General features: G+C 36.2%; 1 protein-coding gene across 3 annotated transcripts; it reads left to right on the top strand.

The window, feature by feature from the left end:
* Positions 1–1,575: 1,575 nt before the first annotated feature.
* Positions 1,576–22,897, top strand: LOC127947371 (plasma membrane calcium-transporting ATPase 1-like). 3 transcript variants are annotated; one of them, XM_052544454.1, is made up of 21 exons: positions 1,576–1,660; positions 5,083–5,499; positions 8,148–8,345; positions 9,171–9,428; positions 10,137–10,262; positions 10,397–10,633; positions 11,432–11,467; positions 14,168–14,314; positions 14,474–14,688; positions 14,788–15,030; positions 15,341–15,582; positions 16,026–16,263; positions 16,426–16,605; positions 16,685–16,772; positions 16,860–16,966; positions 18,999–19,190; positions 19,279–19,492; positions 20,394–20,605; positions 20,687–20,794; positions 20,882–21,070; positions 21,392–22,897. In XM_052544454.1, the coding sequence occupies exons 2-21, from the start codon at positions 5,310–5,312 to the stop codon at positions 21,725–21,727; spliced, it is 3,756 nt and encodes a 1,251-aa protein (XP_052400414.1). In that variant the 5' UTR covers positions 1,576–1,660; positions 5,083–5,309; the 3' UTR covers positions 21,728–22,897. The 3 variants fall into 3 exon arrangements, with proteins under 3 accessions (XP_052400414.1, XP_052400413.1, XP_052400415.1); XM_052544453.1 differs by lacking the exon at positions 1,576–1,660 and adding an exon at positions 3,625–3,849; XM_052544455.1 differs by lacking the exons at positions 1,576–1,660; positions 11,432–11,467 and adding an exon at positions 3,625–3,849.
* Positions 22,898–23,459: the final 562 nt, after the last annotated feature.

Genomic DNA, 23,459 nt, shown 5'->3' with positions numbered 1-23,459 from the left:
AATTTCTATTGAAACTTTTGACATGTGTTTAAATAGATGTGTGTGTATATAATACACATTTGTAACTGTACAAAGTTGCATAGTATATTTACTTATAATATCAAATAACATACTACAGTTAAAGTTATAATCCTTTACATGTTACACATTAAAATATGTGCACTTTAAAGCATGACAAAAGATTAAAAATTAATTTAAAAATGTAGTTAAAACTAAAAACTAAAAATAAAATATATTTTAAAGAATTGACTTCCATTATATGGCCAGAAAATACTATGGAAGTCGATGGGAACAGAAACTGTTAGGTTTCCAAAATTGTTCAAAATATATATATATTTTTTGTGTTTCACAGAAAAAGAAAGTCATGTTTGGATTGACATAAATTACAGACTTTTAATTTTTGAAGGGACTATCCGTTTAAGTGGCCTTTTTTAATATTATATTATTTAATTAATATTATCTGCAAGCAGGTTTTTTTTTTCTCTCTAAATACACTTTTGAGATTTTAAGTTCACATTAAATACAAATAAGCATACTCTTTTTTCAGAAAGGTTAATACTGCAAATGGGAGGCAGGGGCGGATGCTCAATCGACCATGGGCTGTGGCGCAGCAGGTTTTAGCCATGGAGTCCTCGTCGCGAGAGCCTGCCACGCTGTAGCCGAGCGGATAGGCAGCACTATTTATAGATAATCCTGTTTGAGCGAGGTCTTGCTCTCTACCGTCCCTGAGACAGAGCAGTGGAGTTAAACGCTGACGAGAAGCACTGCGTGCGCTGTTAGCTCATCATACCAATCAAAAAACTGAACACATACACAAATCACATTCAGGATTTTTCTATACGTATTATGGCAATATTTTCACTAAAGCCGTAACCACTATAGAGTCTGTGGGGGTATTATTAAATACATATGTCCAAACAGTACACCCCAATTTGTAATAATCTTGATGCTGCTCTGCTAAATTTTATTACCCATTACTCCGTTTGATATTTGAATAAAAATATTAATAATAAACTAAATAATAAAAAGTTATATTTTTCAGCCTCAGCGCTCATCAGTGTCCATGTTTGGGATGGCCAATCAAATCAAAGAAGGCGGGGTTTTACTTTGCGTGCCATTTGTTTTTAGGGTCAAATAGTGTGAGGTAAAAATAAGATGTAAATAGATAAACATGTCATTTTACAACTGTTTTGCAATTTAAAATGTTATATTCAATGATACAATCTTTCCGACGTTTTTGTCACATCATTTTGAATTGAAACTACTGTCATGTAGGTTAGCATTAACTGATTCGTTTAAAAAAAAAACGATGTGTGTGTGTGTGTGTTTGGATGTTGAGCTACAGTCTTTAGTAAAATAATTGGTAAATATATGGCTTTCCTCTTGTTGCTAATAATAATACATCAAGTTTACCATGGCCCGCTTATCCGTCACACCTACGTGTCTTTGCTGGTTGCTGGTGATGACAGCTGTTTCAGCAAGGGACGACACCTATACCTGGGACCAGCGCTGACCAATGGGAGTGCAAGTTAAATCCCGAGCCGCGCCTCTGACGTAAATACTCCACGGAATAGAGCGCGGTGGGCGGGTCGTCACGGATGAGTGTGGATCCACGGCGAGAGACTGTTGATGCCTAGGAACTGACGCCCACCGGTCCAAAGTGAGTACACATGTAGCCTAAGCATAGAAAAGCTGTTATTATACACTATTTGGGCTAAAATTGTTGTTACAGATATTACAGTAGGGACCAAATAGCAAGCCAATAGAGATAGAAAATGTTTAATAGCGGAAACATAGCCTACTGTTTAAAGTTATTCTAATGGGAATCGTGTGATTAATACTCGTTTTTTTGCATGCCTGTTTTTCTTATACAACCCTAAATGCTCTGCTTTATAATTTCTGACAGGAAAATGTTATTCTTTATGCTAATTCATTAGGTTACTGTTCCTTCAAAAAATATTTTTAGATGAATCTCTGCAGATACTTCAATGTCAACTGCTTGTAGGTTATTCTGGTAGATCTTCGCGTGCATCGGTCAAATCTAGTCTACTGACTGAGAGTTTTTTTTAGTCCGTCTTGTAAAGGTAATGTGCATATTCCAAGATAGAGATCATGGGCCCTTTATGCGCGCAGTGCTATTTGCATTGAAAGCAAAATGATTTCATAACTCCCTTGCGACATGTTTTCTGCTTTGGTGGTCAGTGAGCTTTGGGTTTGATTCGTCTTCAAGTTAGGGTTATAATTTGTTTAGAATTTTATGGTAATTAAATTGGACAATGGCATAATAGCAACATTTTAGCCATTCAGGGTTCGAAAGGGAAGTTGATGTGGTCTTAAACAATTCTTTAATATATATAGGCCTATAATATACGTTATATTTATATACAAGTTCTTGTTTGGATAACGCCGAAGTTTCATTACAGACGCTGATGCCGAAGTTTCATTACAGATGCTATAGATGCTAATAACACAAGTTGCATAGGCTAGGAGGTGGTAACCATAGCAACAGTTCGCTGTTCAAGCGCATCCTTCATAGATAGCCTATACAAATCTGCTTTCCTTACTTCGATGAAATGCATATCATTGTTTATATTATTATATGTTTACACATAACAAATGTACCCAAAAACATTTTAATATTTTGATTTAAACATTTGATATAAACTTTTAAGATGAGTGTGTGTCACTTTGAGTAAACATCAAATTACTTACTTAAGATAATTCCTTAAAAACTACTGAAAGACTTTGACTTTTGTGACGTTTTAAAGCACTAGATTTTCAAGCCAGTAAAGACAGTTCTGGATCGCTCTATACAAAGTGCATTATGAAAGAGCCTCGGTCTGTAAAAGGTTATTTCTTTGTTGGAAAAAAAAATTACCTGTTTTGGTAAGGAGTTATGTGTCACTCAGCAAAAAAATATAGGCTACAACACTAGACAAGTTCTGTCTGGATATAGATATATATTTACTTTGCCCTTTAGAATGGCAAATTATTCCTGTCAAATTCTCATTCATTAACATTTCTCACTTATTTACTTTATTTAGACGGTAAGATTCCACATCTGACTTGCAGAGCATCATGCGGCATCACAATGTGACTCACACTCATTCACAGCATGAGTAAATATAGATTTGCAGCATTCTGTCACAGAAACGTTCACAAAATATTTCCGATTATTTTAGAGATAATTTAGTTTTAAACAGAAATAAAAAAGGTCATATAAGTAGATATATTTTTTATCAAAAGATAATCTTGCTTTACCAGTAAATAAATTATACATAATACATCTAATAGAGTCATTCAGGCTGTTTCTTTAAGCCTTATTCTAGCGATTCTTTATCAAATTCCTCTTTTATTGGTACAAGTCTGTTTGTGATTCAAATAAATGCTTTTTGTATACAGAAGAGCTCTTGTGCCTCTGGCTTTATCCGGCTGCACTTAGTTCCCCCAGAAGTCTGAATGAACTGAGGGTCTCTAGGAATGAGTGAATATGTTTGTCTGTGTTCAACAGTGCGTAGTCTTCTCTATGGCAGCAGTGGCTCTGTGTCTCACTACTGCCACAGATTGACTAATTAGATTAAGCAAGGAGCTTTCCTGAGATAATCATTCAGCAAGCCATTTCCTCTAGTGGAGACTCTGCGCCGCAAGACCGTACAGTGAAGGTCAAATAATGTAATTTTGTAAAGGAGCAATTTGGCATTTTGCTTCGTGGTACAGAGTTTGTGTTGTTTGGAGTAGTTGAACGTGACAGCGAGTCGTTCAGTCTCTGAAAGCAGCACCTTCTGACTGCCCTGGTCGGGGGACTGCATTTGTCTCATTATTGCCAGAATGGACATGTAAAACAAATCTGTGAGTACTTTTCCATCTGTTTTATGATAATGAATTGAAGTACATTGACTATCATGGTTTGTTTTAGTTTAGTGCTTCTGTAAAATCAATATCTTAGTCATTTGTTTGGCAGGTTTTCTTATGTAAATGGGAAATAAAATACTCATTTGATGCAGATATAAAGGTAAAGGTAAAACTCCAATAGTTTTGTGAGGTACATTTAATGATCAAAGAAATTAGCAGCGCTTTAAAGTCTTAACAATGCAAATTTATTCAAGATGACCCAAACATGTTTTGATGTCCCTGACCTTTGAGAGGGCTTTAGATGTCACCGCAAAAAGCCTTTGAATCTCAACATAATTTACAATTATTAGGGCCCGAGCACTGCAGTGCGAGGACCCTATTGGAATTGCTCCGTTTATTATTATTTATTTTTCTTTCCTTATTTAGTTATATGTTGGAAAGGAATATGTAAAAAGATAAAAGTGCAGACAATGTTTTCTTTTTTTATTCTTGTCTCTTTAATGATTTAATGTAAACTTTTTTGTCAGTATAATAAAAATAAAATAAATAAATAAAATAAATGAAAAATAAATTTACAATTATAAAAGATTGTAGATTTCATTGCTGACTTTGGTGGAAATTGTTTATTTATTTATTTTTCCAATCCATGGTTATAATATTACCTAAAACTAAAAGATAAAACTTGAATTAAATGACCATTAGAAAAACTGCCTTTTACAACTAACTGAAATAAATTTAATATGAAGCACTGAAATGAATAGAAACAAATTAAAACTGAAATATAAATAATAAACAATATTAATATGACACTTTTTCAAATTACGCTTTCTTTCGAATACTTTGTTTCCCACTTTCTTTCTTTTTTCGAACCCAACTTTTGAGTCATGTCTGTTGTCTTTGGCAGGTCTCTCTTCTAGACGAGATGCTGGTTTTATGTAACAGAACTAATTTTAGCCTTCCATTCTTTAAGCAGACGTGACAGATCTTTCCACTCAAGGGCCATTACAAAAGCCAGCTGTCACTTTGCATACCTGTCAACATCATCTTTAACCATCTTTAACCAATTGTGTTGATTGACAGGGGTATCACTTGATCTGACAGATGTGACAGAACATGAATAATCAAATTTTATTTGGCTTCAATTTGAAATTATTTGGCTTAAATGGTCATATAAGCTGACATGGGAATGACACCGCATGTAATGAGCTTGCTTATGTTTTTTTGTTTTAGATGTAACTTGGTGCAAACCTGATGATTTGACCTCCTGTGACTCTGGTCAACCTAAGATGAGAGAAAATACACCAGAAAATCAAATGGAAATGGCATTTGAATTACATCTGGCGTCTCATCAGAAGAGTCGGTTTTTGTGTCCCTGAAAAATAAAGTCTGGGTATTGTCACCGCTTATCTCAGGGGAAGCCACTTCTCCTCCATTTTTTGGTGCACTTCAGCAGAACTATGGCCAAAAACTCATTCCGTGGGTCGAAGTACAAGACAGAGGCCAATCATGATGGAGATTTTGGCTGCACACTCAAAGAACTTCGATCACTCATGGAACTCAGAGCGACCGATGGATTACAGAGGATTCAGGAGTGCTATGGAGATGTTCAGGGACTCTGTTCCAGGTTAAAATCATCACCAATAGATGGTAAATATTTCCTTTGCTACCATTGTTAATGTTTATGCATTAAATGACATTGATAAAAATACACACTTCTTTTAACACCAAAATTAATAAACCGGCTAAAAATGTATATTTAATTAAATTGGAAAATTTACAGAATTTGCGATTTTGGCCAATATGTTGATTATTATTTTCATATAATTATTTTTAGATCATTGCCAATAACTTATAAATGGTTTAATAAATTTTAAGATTTGCTTAAGACTGCATTTATCAGTGTATAAAATTGTGGCTGAGCTTTAGATGACAATTAAGGTAATCTAATTATGAAAACAGAGGAAATAAGCATGCACAATTAAATATCCAATATCAAGTGATACCAATACATAAAAAAAAATCTCTAATATCGTCCGGTTACCAAGATGGTTTCTAAATATCATGCATTCCTAGAAAAATAAAACATTTAACCAAATGGTTTAGTGACAACTTGGTGGTTATAGATCTGAGCTGAGCAAAGGTTGTATGTTCAAACTTTATGAGGGTTGATCCATGACCTCTCACCATTTCAGCCTTGAGCAAGGCACTTAACCTCAGGCTCTTCCTGGAAGACCGTCTCCGTAACAAGTGCAGCGTAATCGCTTTGGATAATTGTGTGAGCTAAATAACTAATTAGCAATTAGACGTTTCAGACATCTTTTCCATGTGCTTTTTCCTTTCACCATTAGCTCTGGAGCTTTCACCAAGGACGATATTTTAGCTTTAAAAAGCTCTCTCACAATTTCCCTTTTACAGTGGAGCTATAATGACATATAATGAACTACATAGTTCATTTGCATGATCCAGTTGAAAGGATGTGCCTTTAAGAAGAAGTTGTACCACTTTATACAGTTGCTTATCTGTTAGCATGTCTATTTTTGACCATATTATAAAGGATTGTCATCAAGCAAATGCAGTTTACCTAGATATATTCCATTTTTCAAGTCTAACTCTTGTTTTACAGCATATCATTTTGCATTATCATTATGTCACTTTAAATTAAGTTCCATGTATTTACATTAGTTAACATGAACTAACTATGAAAAATACTTCTAAAGCATTTATTAATCTTAGTCAATGATTATTTCAACTAATACATTATTAAAATCAAAGCATTCATGCGGTAACCAATGGTACATTTTATTATGAAGTGTTACCTTTATTTTAAACTATTGACAGCCCTAATAATTTCAATTATTATTTCTGTTTTATATATTTTTTTCTCTGAATCATTCCAAGTGACCCTGGTTAGGAATGAAAGCTACAATTACAGTACATAATTTCTAACCAAATTACAGTTATTATGTGTCAGTCAGTTGACAAAAGATGTTTTACCGCTGAACATTATTGCCTTTCTAACTTATTGCTGTTCTTGTTACTTTTTTGTTACTTTGGTTATCAAAAGTGACCATCATGTCATCTTGGATTTTACAGTTCCTCTTTTTGCTTATTTTTGCAATTATATTATTTCAGCGAGCTCAACTCCAATCATTTGTCTAACACCATGATCAGCTTATGTTTCCCTTGATATTTCCAGCGAAATATGTTTACACTCTCCTCTTGTGATTCTTTCATTTAAGATTTGTATTTATAAATACACAATCTGTCTTTTATGGAAGAGTCCTATCTCTTGATAAAATCAGACCTTGATTATTGTTTTTTAAATGCCTATTTACCTAGTCATCCATCTATATTTTCCACTTCGATATGCATTGGCTTACCAAATCCGCACTGACATATTTAGCTCTGTCATGAGCCATAACAGACAGTTGTAGTTGTGACAGGTGGGACCAGATCAATTTACCTCATGTAATCCCACTCACCTTAAACCGAGGCAGGCTCTTCATTGCTCCGCTTCATGCTAATCTCACCGGTGATGCTCTGCTGCATGGGGTTTACAGTCATTTTTGCCCTTGCCAACAGTGGGTAAACCTTTGAGGGGGCAGAGGACTGGCGTTTTGTAATTGAGCAAGGGAAGGAAGAGAGGGATTACACTGTGTTAGTGTTCAGGCTGTGCTCTTGCTTGCGTGGGGAGTGGAAAACTAGTATTTTGTGGAATCCATTATGTTTCAAATGAAAAGCAAAGTAAAAACCCTCTCCAAATCCAATTCAGTTTCTCAAGAGTTTTAAAATTAAACTTGATCCATCTGTCATTGTACTATTTTGAAATATGTTTTTTAATGTGCAGTTGCAAACTATATGCCATACGGATGTTAAGATCATCTAAATGTCATAAGCGATTCAAACATGGTCAATAATAATTATCTTTAGTGACCTATCAGAAATCTTTGTACAATCTGGAGGCATTGTTAGATATCTTGACTGTAGTTGTATATCTTTTTATATGGTGTAATACAAATTTTATAATATTTTTTTTTCAACCAGAACAATAAGCTTATTTGATGTGGTAAAAAAGTTACATATTTGTTGTGGTTATTTGCTTTTTGTTCCATTTTATGACAGTAATCTTAATAATTGTTATAATCTATACCTCAATATTTTCTGTAATGGTAATGAGATGCACTGATTTGTTTTTATATAAAACAGATTATTGGAGTGATGTTCAAATGTGTTACTTGCTATTTGTTTCCATACCAAATATCTTAATGTTTATTCTGCTCTTTCTCTCTGTTTAGGGTTAAGTGGTCATTCTGATGACATTTCGAGAAGAAAAGAAGAATTTGGAAAGAATTTTATACCTCCTAAAAAGCCAAAGACATTCCTACAGCTAGTGTGGGAAGCATTGCAGGATGTGACTCTAATTATTTTGGAAGTTGCAGCAATAATATCCTTAGGCCTTTCCTTCTATAAACCTCCTAATGCAGAGAGAGAAAGTGAGTATCGTAGGGATTTTAAGCTCACTATGAATAACATACCTCTATTTTATTTACTCAGTGGAGCTGTTGAATAACAATTAATCTGAAACTGTCCTGAAGGTGACGTAGTGCTATTATGTATTCAGCTCACTCAGGACCTCTGTTTTTAGGGTAAAAAAATACTTTTAACTGAGCTCTGCTGCACATGTTCTTTTGTGTTTCCAATTGCACAGTCCTTCTCTTCCTTTTCTAAAAGTGTACCCTGCTTGTAAATGCAGCTATGCACCTCAAAAATCCTATCAACATTTTAGACTTACATATTGTTCAAGTGTTTGGAGTTGGAAAGATTTTTTAAAAAATGTTTTTTTGAAGGCAGCTTGAAGGCTGCATTTATTTGATCAAAAATACAGTAAAAGCAATACTTGTTAATTATTGTAAAATATTATTGCGACTTAAAATAACTGATTTGTGTGTTAAGATGTTTTAAAAAGTAATATATTAATTTGATGTTAAAAACTTAATTTTTAGCAGCCATTATTCCAGTCTTCATTGTAACATGATATTTAAGAAATCATTTTAGTATGCTATTTAGTATTTAGTATCAGCATTTTATTATGCTGATCTGTCGTTCAAGAAACATTTCTTATTATTATCATTGTTGAAAACAGTTGTGCTGCTTGATATTTTGGGGAAAACTGATTAGTTTCTTCAGAATTCTTTGATGAATAGAAAGTTTATATGAAGTTTATATTAACATCTTATATATATAATATAAGATATAAGACTTATACATACAAGTTGCTGTAGCAGTTATTTCTTACAGTGACTTTCTCATTGGTGCAGACTGTGGTAGGGCGGCTGGAGGAGTTGAGGACGAGGGTGAAGCAGAGGCGGGCTGGATTGAGGGTGCTGCCATCCTCTTGTCTGTCGTTTGCGTGGTTCTTGTCACAGCCTTTAATGACTGGAGCAAGGAAAAGCAATTCCGTGGACTGCAGAACCGCATTGAACAAGAGCAGAAGTTCACTGTGCTCCGAGCCGGTCAAGTCATTCAGATTCCTGTGGCTGAGATTGTGGTTGGAGACATTGCACAAGTAAAATATGGTAAAATTATGGTCTCCCTTAAGATGCTTTTAATATTTTAAACAATGAAGAATTAGGCTTGATATATTTCTTTAAACTCATATGCTGTTAAATGAAAATTTTTTCAAGAATGGTTTAAAGAATGGTTATGCAGCTCTTGCCATAGAGTGACAGTTTATGGTGACCATATCTGTCAAGCTTTAAAAAAAGGTAAAGAAAAATTAATAAATGAATAAATCTACACTGAAAAAAAATGGTGTAGGATTTACTTTCACATTTTCCATTTAATTATGGCAAATAAACAAATAAGCTTCAAATAAACATGAAATTTTGAGGTAGAAAGATTGAAATGGTGTGTGAGTCTTGTGTAACATCAATGAACACAACACACCATCTTTTAAATTGTGCATGTTAATGTGCTAGATTAAAGATTCAAAGCAAGTCAAGAATTAAACTGCTTTTTTAGTTCTTTCATTGGTATTTTTACTTTTTGGAGTTTGACAGTCATGGAATGAACTGTTGTTGTATGGAAAATAGCTGCATGAAGGTAAATTATGAAAATATCTTTTATCTTGGCTTAACTGCTCTTTAAAAAAATTATGCTAAAGCATATACATTTTTTTTGTCATTTGCTGTGCTAAATTGAAAACCTCTCTTTTGGCTTGCTGTGCAAACATCTGCCTATTGTGTCTCAGATGACGCCATCTGTCCTTTGCTTTGTGTTTGCAGGTGACCTCCTTCCTGCTGACGGTGTACTAATCCAAAGCAATGATCTAAAAATTGACGAGAGCTCCCTCACTGGAGAGTCGGACCATGTCAAAAAAACTGTGGACAAAGACCCCATGCTTCTTTCAGGTTTTGCCTCTTCTTTATTTTTTTGAATGTGACTATAATAGTATCAATCTAAAGGTCAAGACTAATACAGTTTTGCCATTGTCATACTAATATACAGTACCTGTTACATGCCAATTTTTGCCCTGTTTGCTCAGGCACGCATGTGATGGAGGGCTCCGGAAAAATGCTGGTCACAGCAGTAGGGGTGAACTCTCAGACGGGGATCATCTTCACTCTCCTCGGACACGGAGATGATGATGATGATGATGATGAGGAGAAAAAAGAAGAGAGGGAGAGGAAAAAGAGGGAGAAGGAGGAGAAAAAGCGGGAGAAAGAAGAGAAAAAGAAAGAAATGGAGAGGAAGAAGAAGGAGAAGAAAGAAAAAAAGAAAAGTATGTCCCTAAAGATGGGTTCATGAAAGGCATTTCCAAAATAATTCCTTAAGTATCCATTCAGTACTAAACAAGTTTGGGATTTCACTCCAAATTAAACTTTTAGTAAATACACTGTAAAAAAGAATTATGGTAAAAACGGCAGCTGTGGTATCCAGAATTCTACTGTAAAATATACGGTAACAAAATTTTAGTACCGTAATTTCATTAACTGATATAATGTTAATATACCAACCTACTGAAGTACTGAAATCAGTTTTGTACCTTTGTAATACACTGATAACCACCAAATGCAGGTGGTGATGAGAAAGTCATGTGATGAACCAAAGCCCATCACAAGCAGCTTTTAAATAATAACATATATAGAAGATACACAGTGTCATTTACACAAGCAGTAAATCATGATGAGTCTCATTAAACTGAGATATGCAATTAGCATTCATTTAACAACATTAAATGTAACATACAACCCTAATAAACATTTCAAAGAAAAAGCATCAAATTCAAACTAAATTTTAAATGCAATGAAGAGAATTCTGGGAATGTCAGTTTACGATTTTTCCCTGTAAATTTTACAGGAAAGTACGGTTAACCATTTAACAGTTTTGTACTGTAGCATTTTGACAGTTTTTTACCATTAAAATCACAGTCACTTTTTACAGTGTATGCAAGTTATTTGAAATGCATTGCTTTGGCCAGGTACTAGATACATCATTTTAAACATACTCAACAAGGACACTGCAAGAGTCACATCATTTCCAAATCACAGATATTTGATTGATTCATGTCACTTTTCAGCAGCCAAAAAGCCAGATGTAACCGATAAAAAGAAAGGTGTGTATTAGCACATGTGCTGTAACCGTACATCATAGCGTTTCCTTTAGATCAGTGATTCTCAACTGGTGGGTCGTGATGTAAAAATGGGTCACAGATCTGTTGTCATGGTTAAAAAAATGCTAAATGCAAATAATAATATGCAGCTAAACAGATAATTGGGCATTGCTTCCTGTATCTTTTATTGGTAAATCAACACCAAACGTGGACCATAAATTGGTTTTGAGCAAATTCATCTACCACTTGGATAAATCTAATCAAATTAGTCAGGTGTCATTCTGTCATTGTCAGAAAACATGAACAAACTATGCAAATGCAACAAAATATGAACCAGACAGCTTCAAGGGTTCATGTGCACCTAAGATACATGATTTGTGTTGGCCAAAATGTTTTACTTTTTTTTTTTTTTTGCAAGAACCCATCTAAATTTAAGAGACATTTTTAAGCCAAATTTGACATTTTCCCTATTCAAATGGTTTTATTAATAATTTTGTACACTAATGGTAACACATTTCAGTATTTGATATTAAGTTTATTTTTTGTTACTTTTGTATGACAAAACTAGTTGAGAACCACTGCAGGAGCATTACATGAAATAGCAGTCAGTGACTTGTCAGTAGTTGATCCTTCGGCACAAATTGTGTATCTTTCTTTCTTTCCTTCCTTCTTTCTTTCTTTCTTTCTTTCTTTCTTTCTTTCTTTCTTTCTTTATGTACTGAGTGAATAAGTTGTGAGAATGTCTTGTGAACATATAGTTGAATCTATTAGCTAACTGTGCTCTTCACTCTTTCCATGCTGATTAGAAGAATCAGGACCAATATTTTTTGGTCCATCTGAATTTTCAAATTCCCCAAAAATTGATTTGGGAGGGATGACTCCATGTTTAAAATCATGGGTAAAAGACCTTGGCTTCATTTTTGATGATGGCTTAAAGTTTGACCGACAAATAAATTCAGTTGTCAAATCTTGCTTTTTTCAGCTGCGTCAGCTTTCTAAAGCTAAGCCTTTTCTTTCTTTTAAAGATTTTGAAAAAGTAATTCACGTTTTTATTTCATCAAGGCTGGACTACTGTAACTCACTTTACTTTGGAATTAGCCAGACAGCTTTATCCCGCTTGCAGCTTGTTCAGAATGCTGCGGCTAGACTCTTGTGTGGCGTCAAAAGGAGGGAGCATATCACTCCTATTTTATGCTCACTACATTGGCTGCCTGTTTGTTTTAGAATTGATTTTAAGATGTTGCTCCTCAATTTAAATCCCTGAATGGTTTGGCTCCACTTTATCTCAGGGAGTTGCTGACCGAGTATAAACCCACTAGATCCCTTCGGTCTTCCAACCAGGATCTATTGTTTACTCCAAAGTCGAGGCTTAAGTGCAGGGGAGACCGTGCTTACTGTATTGCTGCCCCCAGGCTTTGGAACGCCTTGCCACTGTCCATTAGACAAGCCTCTTGTCTTAATATTTTTAAGTCCAGGCTAAAGACATTTTTATTTTCAAAAGCATTTGGCTGATGAGATATCTGTACAATTTTATATATATATATTTTTTTGTTTGTTTGTTTGTTCATTGTGTGTTTTTCTCTGTTTTTAATGACCTAATGGAAAGCACATTGGTCGATGGAAGTTGCTATATAAATAAATTGTCATTGTCATTGTCATTGTCATTGTCAAGAAAGAAGATTAGGGCCTACAGTTCTGCTTTTTCCTCTTGTGCACATACAAGCAGACTCATGCTGTAATTCTCCAGAGCATTTCCTCTTCACTTTCTCTGCACATGGTTTTAAACAGTTTTTAAAGGGGTCATAAGACACTATTTAATTTTTTCCTTTCTCTTTGGAGTGTTAAAAGTCCTTGGTGCATAAAGAAGATCTGTAAAGTTGCAAAGACTTATGTGTCAAATCCAAAGATACATTCTTTATAAAAGTTAAGACTTGTCCACGCCCCCCTGAAGTGGCTCATTTAAACACGCCCCCACATCTCTACATCACGATGTGGGAAGATTTGCAAAACGCCACCCAAATGTTCACGCAAAGAAAGAAGGCATACCTTTTATTCTAGCTGCTGCCGCCAGTGCCATTTCGTGGAGAAACTATGTGTTTCATTGTGAAAGTGAAACTACTCACTTCATCGTGCCTAGAGCAAGGCAGTCTGGCTCTTATGACTCATGGTATGTAAGTAGGTATACATATGTAAAGGATTTGACACTGATGATTCAAAGGCGAGTTTTGAGCAGTGTAGAGTAGCGCTTGTTGTTTGAAATTTCTCAGATCACAAATGCAGACATGGTTTTATGTTAACATGGCAACGCAACGCGTAAAAAGACAGTATAAGTCATTATAATCAGTAATTAATTCCCCACTGGATGCAGCAAGTGCCTCATTTGTAATGGGTTTTATTGTTTTTGTCCTGTCATGCTGGTGTTCTGATGGGGACCCGCCATAACAATATATGTTGAGAGGCGTAACATTTCCGTTAGACGCTTGAAACATTTGGCCAATCACAACATACTGGATAGCTGGCGAATCAGTGTACACCTTGCTTTTCAGAAATCAAATGTGTTTCAGAAGGCAGGGCATAGAGGAGAAACAATAATGTACATTATGTTTAAAATAATGTGTTTTTTTAACCTTAAACCACATAAACAGATTATAAGTACATTTAAGTAAGATTTATTTTAACATAACTGGTTTCTGCCTTATTCAGAGAAGGATGGAGGCACAGTGGAGATGGAGCCCCTCAACAGTGATGATGACACAGAAGAAGAGCCGAAAAAAAACAAGATTCCAAAGAAAGAGAAATCAGTACTTCAAGGGAAGCTTACCAAACTAGCAGTACAAATCGGGAAAGCAGGTAAAAGATAAATAAATGAATAATAAAATAAAATAAATAAACATTTTACAGTGTACAGAATATTTTCTTTTTGGTCCACTTCATTTGTTTTTCCTTGTATTAAAACTCCTAGTAAGACTTGCGAAGAATGTAATGTTCATATGTGTGTTTTTTTTCCAGGGCTCTTCATGTCAGCCATCACAGTCCTCATTCTTGTGGCGCTGTTTTTGGTGGACACTTTCTGGATTCAAGGGCTTCCCTGGATTAAAGACTGCACTCCCATCTACATCCAGTTCTTTGTCAAGTTCTTCATCATCGGCGTCACTGTGCTGGTTGTTGCCGTGCCTGAAGGTTTACCGCTTGCTGTCACTATTTCATTGGCCTATTCTGTGAAAGTAAGTGGTCTGTCTTTTGCAGAAGTTTCTTGACAAACTTGTACATACAAAAAGTTGTAAAATCATTTATGAAGTAAAATGATCTGTCATTCCCCGTAGAAAATGATGAAGGACAACAACCTGGTTAGGCATCTGGACGCTTGCGAGACAATGGGAAATGCCACGGCAATTTGCTCTGATAAAACAGGCACCCTAACCATGAACAGAATGACAGTGGTTCAGGTGTATATTGGAGACAGACACTACAAGAAGGTCCCGGAACCTGAACTGATTCCTGGCAACATCATGAATCTTCTCGTCACAGGCATCAGTGTTAACTGTGCATATACTTCAAAAATAATGGTAGCAAACTATATTTTGCCTGAACGTGAACTTTTAAATATACAGAGGATCCAAAAAAACGTGTCCTCAAGAGAATGTGTTTAAATTTATGTCAGAATTTGTCATTATTTCAAATTCATGTTTGCTTGAAGATTTATTGATTTAAATATATTTTTTAAATAAGACATTATCATTTATTTAAAGATAAATCATTGTGGTTTCAGACTTTTAGACCATACTGTATTTAAACTTTTTTAGTCAGCATTATGCAATATGTTTTGTTAGACTAGACTTGGTTTCATGATTTTGATGAACACTTTATTCTGTCTAGGCTGCTGAGAAAGAGGGCGGTCTGCCCCGTCAAATTGGGAACAAAACTGAATGTGCCTTGCTAGGGTTTATCACTGGATTACGAAAAGATTACCAAGCCATTCGCAATGAATATCCTGAGGAAAAAATTTACAAAGTCTACACTTTCAACTCAGTCAGGAAATCCATGAGCACAGTCCTAAAAAATCGAGATGGAAGTTACCGTATGTTCAGCAAAGGAGCATCAGAAATCCTCCTGAGGAAGTAAGTACGCATTCAATATTTCAGGTGATTTGCTATTTGCTAGATAATAATACAAATTGTATTATTATGGTGAAGTAAGTTCTCATTCAACAGAGCACTTCATTGGTCAAAATATCTTTATAGTTCAGGTTGAGTCATCAATATTTTAGTCAAGTTTTCCTGGGTATGTAGACCATTTAAAAATTTGAAAACTCTTTAGATTCTGTTACATTAGTAAAATTTTACTGACTTTCAATAATATAGTGATGCACAAAGCACCAGTCACACAGAAGCCACTTTCAAACCAAGCACCTTTCTGTTGGTCAACACGCCATATTCACAGGAAACGGTGAACTTGATTGTGAAATCTGCATGGTTCAAAGTTTAAATATGCACGTGAAACTACATGCTTGTATCATTACCAAAAAGTTATAATCATTTCATAATATTTATTATTTGCCCAGGTGCTATCAAGTCCTGACAGCCAATGGCGACGCCAAAGTCTTCAGGCCCATTGATCGGGATGACATGGTGAAAAAGGTAATTGAGCCCATGGCCTCTGAGGGTTTGAGGACCATCTGCCTCGCTTACAGGGACTTCCCTGTTTCGGATGGGGAGCCTGATTGGGATAATGAGACAGATATCCTGACTGGACTTACCTGCATTTGTGTGGTGGGCATTGAGGATCCTGTTCGGCCAGAGGTAACTGCTCACTTGACCAGTAATTCACTCCTATTCCATCCACTTTATATGGAAAATATACATTTGACAGTGAAAATAAAGCAAAAACATGCTGAAGTGCTCATTACTGTTAGTCAGCATGTGTTTGTTGACACTTAACACCGGATGGTATGATCACCACAGGTCCCCGATGCTATTAAGAAGTGCCAGCAGGCAGGCATCACTGTACGCATGGTCACAGGGGATAACATTAACACCGCTCGAGCTATTGCAACCAAGTGCGGCATTCTCCATATAGGCGATGACTTCCTTTGCCTTGAAGGAAAAGAGTTCAACAAACGAATACGCAATGAACTTGGAGAGGTGAGGTGGTCAAAATTAAAAAATAGATCAGTTTTCATTCAAATGAAAGGTTGATATTAAGATCTTATCATATTTTCAGATTGAGCAAGAGCGGCTGGACAAGGTCTGGCCCAAACTGCGTGTACTTGCGAGATCTTCTCCAACTGATAAGCATACGTTGGTCAAAGGTAATGAGTTTTAAACAGGACTGTTGTTAAAATTGTGGTGACTAATACAGTCTGAAAGCAAATAAAATGTTTTGCTGTCTCTTTCAGGCATAATTGACAGCACCATACTAGAACAGAGACAAGTAGTTGCTGTCACTGGAGACGGAACCAATGATGGCCCTGCGCTAAAAAAAGCTGATGTTGGATTTGCAATGGTAGGACTTTTCAGAATTGAAAAACTTCAATTTTGTTTCAATCTAAGTTGCAGATTTAATCTGAATGGACCTTGGTCTGGGTATTGGGATATTTAATTTCTGACAGGAATGAAAATGAGGCTGTGAGAGTTAGAAGTACAGTGTTTTGGGGGGATTTGTAATGTTTGGGGGGAGTTGTAATCTTTTTTACACCAGCATGCCCATGGGTGCACAGATGGGTGCAAATGTATTTGCTATTTAAACAATGCAGCACAGGATGGAAAAATGAGAACTGTCAGGCTGAAACTAGCAAAAACACTTATGCCGCGCCTTACGCCACTTTGCTCCAGGTGTATGATTTGGCCCAGAATCTTAAGAAAGGTTCATTGTGCAATAAAGAAATACTCCAAAAAAAGTTTAATTATAACTTTATATCAGTAAGTCTTAAGTGTTATGCCAATAAATATGTTAATGGTTTTTGAAGTATACTGAAATTAGTGTAGAATATCACTAATAGATTGCTAGGAAATTTCACAATTAATTACAAAGTAATGTCAAGTCACACATTGAAATGTTGTTGACTACCGGTAAATGTTAATGTGCCTTTAATGTTTCCATCACGCATTTTAATGCAATTTTCCAAAACTAGCATGAATGTACACTGAACAAATTTATAAACGCAAGACTTTTGTTTTTGCCCCCATTTTTTCATAAGTTGAACTCAAAGATCTAAGACTTTTTCTATGTACACAAAAGGCCTATTTCTCTCAAATATTGTCCATAAATCTGTTTAAATCTGTGTTAGTGAGCACTTCTCCTTTGCTGAGATAATCCATCTATCTCACCGGTGTGGCATATCAAGATGCTGAATAGACAGCATGATTAGGGCACAGGTGTGCCTTAGGCTGTCCACAAAAATATGCAGTTTTATCACACAGCACAATGCCACAGATGTTGCAAGTTTCGAGGGAGCGTGCAGTTGGCATACTGACTGAAGTAATGTCCACCAGAGCTGTTGCCCGTGAACTGAATGTTCATTTCTCTACCATAAGCCGTCTCCAAAGGTGTTTCAGAGAATTTGGCAGTACATTCAGCTGGCCTCATGACCACAGACCACGTGTAACTACACCAGCCCAGGACCTCCACATCCATCATCTTCACCTCCAAGATCTTCTGAGACCAGCCACCCAGACAGCTGCTGCAAAAATCGGTTTCCATAACCAAAGAATTTCTGCACAAACTGTCAGAAACTGTCTCAGGGAAGCTCATCTGCATGCTTGTCATCCTCATTGGGGTCTCAACCTGACTGCAGTTCATTGTTGTAACTGATTTGAGTGGGCAAATGCTCACATTTGATGGCATCTGGCACTTTGGAGAGGTGTTCTCTTTACGGATGAATTCCAGTTTTCAATGTACAGGGCACATGGCAGACAGCATGTATGGCATCTGCCCCATGTTGCAAGGATCTGTACACAATTCCTGGAAGCTGAAAACACCCCAGTTCTTGTATGGCAAGCATATTCATCGGACATGTCACCCATTGAGCATGTTTGGGATGCTCTGGATCAGCATGTACGACAGCCTGTTCCAGTTCCTGACAATATCCAGCAACTTCACACAGCCATTGAAAAGGAGTGGACCAACATTCCACAGGCCACAATCAACAACCAGATCAACTCTATGCGAGGGAGATGTGTTGCACTGCATGAGGCAATTGGTGGTCACACCAGATACTGAGACATTTTAGAGTGGCCTTTTATTGTGTCCAGCCCAAGGCACACCTGCGCAATAATCATGCTTTCTAATAAGCATCTTGATATGCCACACCTGTGAGTTGGATGTATTATCTCAGCAAAGGAGAAGTGCTCACTAACACAGATTTAGACAGATTTGTGAACAATATTTGAGAGATATAGGCCTTTTGTGTACATAGAAAAAGCCTTAGATCTTTGAGTTCAGCTCATGAAAAATGGGGGCAAAAACAAAATTGTGTTAATAGTGTTCTTGGAAATTTAATTCAGTTTGACAGTGACGTGTCATGATCTGTTTTTAGGGCATTGCTGGTACAGATGTGGCCAAAGAGGCATCAGACATTATCCTGACAGACGATAACTTCAGCAGCATTGTGAAGGCAGTGATGTGGGGGAGGAACGTCTATGACAGCATCTCAAAGTTCCTCCAGTTTCAGCTGACGGTCAATGTGGTGGCTGTCATCGTGGCGTTTACTGGAGCCTGTATTACACAGGTCAGACTTCTGCTTCCTCTTTTTCCTGTCCTCATTGCCACTTCTTTCTTTCTATTAAACGTATTGCTTTGTCCAACTCTTTGCATAGGACTCCCCACTCAAAGCTGTACAGATGCTTTGGGTGAATTTAATTATGGACACATTTGCATCACTAGCACTGGCGACAGAGCCTCCCACTGATGCTTTACTGCTGCGCAAACCGTACGGCCGTAACAAGCCCCTTATTTCCCGCACCATGATGAAGAACATCCTTGGACATGCTGTGTATCAGCTAACCATCATCTTCACACTGCTGTTTGCCGGTAAGGACCACACAAAACATCTAGAGTAGGGTTGATGTTGAAGTTGATGAACGCAACATGCACTAAGTTCACCAAGTTCACTTTATTCACACATTTGCTACATTTCCAACATTTTTGTGGGCAGAGGTTTGTAAGGTTTGAGCAGAATTCTGCCAAAATAAAAACTCATTTAAATATTTAATATGATAATAATGCATTTTACAACAGTAATGTTTCTGTCTTCCTATTTGTAATAAGCTACACAAACGTGATAATTATTATTGTTGTTATTCATATTATTAATAGATTGCGTTTCTAAAATGCCAATGTGAATGTAATATGGACTGAGACATTATCAGAACTAAAAGAAGCTTGAGTCTACTTTAAAGGGATAATTCACCCAAAAATAAAAATTCTGTAGAATGGAAAAAAATAATAATACTATGGAAGTCATTGGGGACCAGCAATTGTTTGGTTTCCAACATTCTGCAAAATATCTTCTTTGGTGTTCAGCAGAATAAAGAAATTCATACAGGTTTGGAACAACTTGAGCGTGAGTAAATGATGACAGAAGTTTAATTTTTGTGTGAACTATCCCTTTACAGTAAAGCTACAAAATAAAACACTTTCCTAAAAAAGATTAAATATGGCATCAATATCTTCCCAAATGCATGCTAAGCTCAAAGCACATGCATAAATGAAGTTAATTGCATTGACTGTGAACTGAGCCATTCTGAAATGTGGAAAACACTTGATGACAATCTGATTGCATGAGTCAAGTGTGCACTTCAGTTTAAACCCCGCAAGGATTAAGGTATCTTGCGTTTAGTAAATCAAGTACATATTAGAGAAAATGTGTCACATCCAAGGGGTTTGACTTGAGCAGCCATTATATCTCTGATTTATTTCATTTTCTTCCCAGGTGAGCAGATCTTTGACATTGACAGTGGAAGGAACACTCCTCTTCACGCTCCTCCTTCAGAGCACTACACCATTGTCTTTAACACATTTGTGATGATGCAGCTTTTTAATGAGATTAACGCTCGAAAGATCCACGGCGAGAGAAATGTTTTCGAGGGCATCTTCAATAACTTGATCTTCTGCTCCATTGTATTTGGGACCTTTATTTTGCAGGTACGTCACATTGTAATCTCTATAAGCCTGAGTCAATTAGCAACAATTGTTCTGAATCCCAACATGGTATTGTTTTTTTAGTTCCTAATCGTGCAGTTTGGAGGGAAGCCTTTTAGCTGTGTAGGTCTCTCTGTTGAGCAGTGGCTATGGTGTGTTTTCCTTGGCTTTGGCTCTCTTCTGTGGGGGCAGGTAGGCCTTGAAAATCATTTTAACTGCTGATGACTTTTGAAATGATGCACTGGGTGATGTATTGTTTTCCTCACCTCCGACCCACAGTTGATTACCACCGTTCCCACAAGTCGCCTGAAGTTCCTGATGACAGCGGGACATGGCACTCAGAAGGAGGAGATCCCTGAGGATGAGCTGGAAGAGATGGAAGACCTGGATGAAATCGACCACGCTGAAATGGAGCTAAAAAGGGGGCAGGTTCTGTGGTGCAGGGGTCTCAACAGAATTCAAACACAGGTACTCAGTGAGGCTTCTTTTTAATTTCATTACCTTACATCCCAAGTTTGATTAGATTTTTAAAAAAAAATTCTTTTTGACTTTTTCTCATGTCTTTTTAAATGTTTTGAATGTATAGATTTTGTCCCAGTCCCAGTTTGTCAATCTGAAAATATAAAGGCCATCATAAAAATAGTGAGAGTGCATGTTAAACTGTTATTGAAACAAAAATCAGATTTTTTTACATCAGGTAAATGCAGCCTTGGTAAGCATTAGCAAGTTCTAAATGGTTGAATGTTACTGACCTCTTATTTCAGTTTGGTTTTGATGCTTTTTCTTCAGATCCGTGTGGTTAATGCTTTTCGGGATTTCATGTCCCCTTACGACGGTCTGGAGACACCAAAGTCTCGCAGCTCAATTCACAATTTCATGAGCCACCCTGAGTTCCGTATTGAGGATTCAGAGCCAGCCATTCCTCTCATCGATGACACAGACCCAGAGGAGGATGCACCTACTATACGAAACACCGCTCCTTCCCCACTGCCTCCAGTTTTATCCTCTAATCAGAACAACAATGCAATCGACAACAGAGGCTTTCATCAGCACAAAGATATAGCTAAAACTATCCTTTCGCCGACTCCTGGAAGCCCAATGCACAGTCTGGAAACCTCTCTATAATCTGCTACCACCCTATGTCAGACCACATCAACAACCGAGGACACATTTAGAAGATGGTCAAGGCTTCTGAGCCTTTGATAGTGAACTGGAAAATCTGAAAAACTTTTTTTTTCCCATTATTTTCGTATTTGGCCTACACACCTTGAAAGTGCATGATTTGGGAATGAATGGTGTTGCTCAAATGTTCAAATTCTTTTTTCTTATATTTTGCTCACTCAAAAAATTTGATATAAGGTGTTTCGGCTGTTTTGGATGCAAAAGGTTCACATGTAGTTGCTGCTGTTAAATTGTGAGCAAACAGTTTTTGAAAGTGCACTATTTGCCTCTAAATAAATTTTTTATTTTTTATTTTTAGAAAGCTAGGAAAATATGCAATGCCTCAACATTTTTAAAGGAGTACAGCTGGATGGTAAAAGACAATTTTTATGGGCCTCTTATTTCATGAAATGTAGCTTAACTGCACTGCACTTGCAAAAATGGCATGCACAAGGTCTAGTAAGGGAATGAAATGTTAACTGGTTTACAATGGTACATTGTGCTCAATTTTTTCTTTTTAAATCAAGCAATGTTGAAGGCTGTGCTAAATATTATATTTTCTGTTTAGAGTGTTTTATAAATTTTGATCCACCCCACCTCCTTAAACCACAGACGAGGCTTCAGATACACTACGCAAGTCCCACAAGTTTGTCGAGATGCTGTTTTATTAACTTATTGTGATAGTAATATGAAGTACTTTATTTTTTACTGCAGATATTATTCCTTGTGGGGATATGTTAATGGATTTAACAGAATGTTATAGGATTTGTTACAGAAATGTATACATGGTAAACAATACAAGATTAGTAAAAGAAAATAGGACAGAACTGGAGAGAATTTGTGGGTTCTCTTTATTCTTTATTTTTCACTGTAGTTTCATTCCCATTTTGGGAATGAAGTTTTTCCATCAGTGTTTAATTTATTTATTTATTTATTTATTATTAATATTTTTTATTTTTGGCATTTTTGCCTTTGTTATGATAGGACAGTGAGTAGACGGGAAGCAAAGTGGGACAGGATAGATGTTTATGTAATATATATTTGTAAATATAAATGGTTATTGTGGTTAAATTTACATTTGGAAGTCTTTAAATAATGTGTATGGTTTTTGGCAATAAAGTATGCATATTTAGATTAAGCTAATCATTGGTTTTAATTTGAACACATGTATAATGACTATAATATTATAACATTATTACTTTATAAATGTAAATAAATGTATGCATTTAGCAGACGCTTTTATCCAAAGTGACTTAGCCTAACCTGATTTTACCAAGTGAGACATGTTCCTGGGACAACATCGTTGTTGACCCTGGAACAACATTGTGATTAACCAATCAGATTTGAAGAACCAGTTTATAGATTTTGTGAAGTTTATGCTTAAAATCAGTGTTTGGTGCTTGTACATCAGTGTCATTCATCTATCATTTCCTCTGATTTTAGGGATTACTCATGGTTAAGGTTAGGTTTAGGTGTAGGGATATGGTTAAGAATATATTTTTGGAGTAAAATGTTGTTCCAGGGTCAACAAAATATGTTGACCTAGGAACACATCGGACTTGGCAAAATCAGGACGTGCAGTGACTTACATTGCATTCAAGCTAACAATTTTCTCCTAACATGTGTTCCCTGGGATACTACTTTATAAAATAGCGTGATTAACAAATAAAATAATCTTAAATGTACTTTCTTCATA

This window comes from Carassius gibelio, chromosome A25, assembly GCF_023724105.1.
Source record: "Carassius gibelio isolate Cgi1373 ecotype wild population from Czech Republic chromosome A25, carGib1.2-hapl.c, whole genome shotgun sequence".
Classification (NCBI taxonomy): Eukaryota; Metazoa; Chordata; class Actinopteri; order Cypriniformes; family Cyprinidae; genus Carassius; species Carassius gibelio.
The sequence above is the reverse complement of the archived record's forward strand: the minus strand, read 5'-3'. Positions and strand labels throughout refer to the sequence as shown.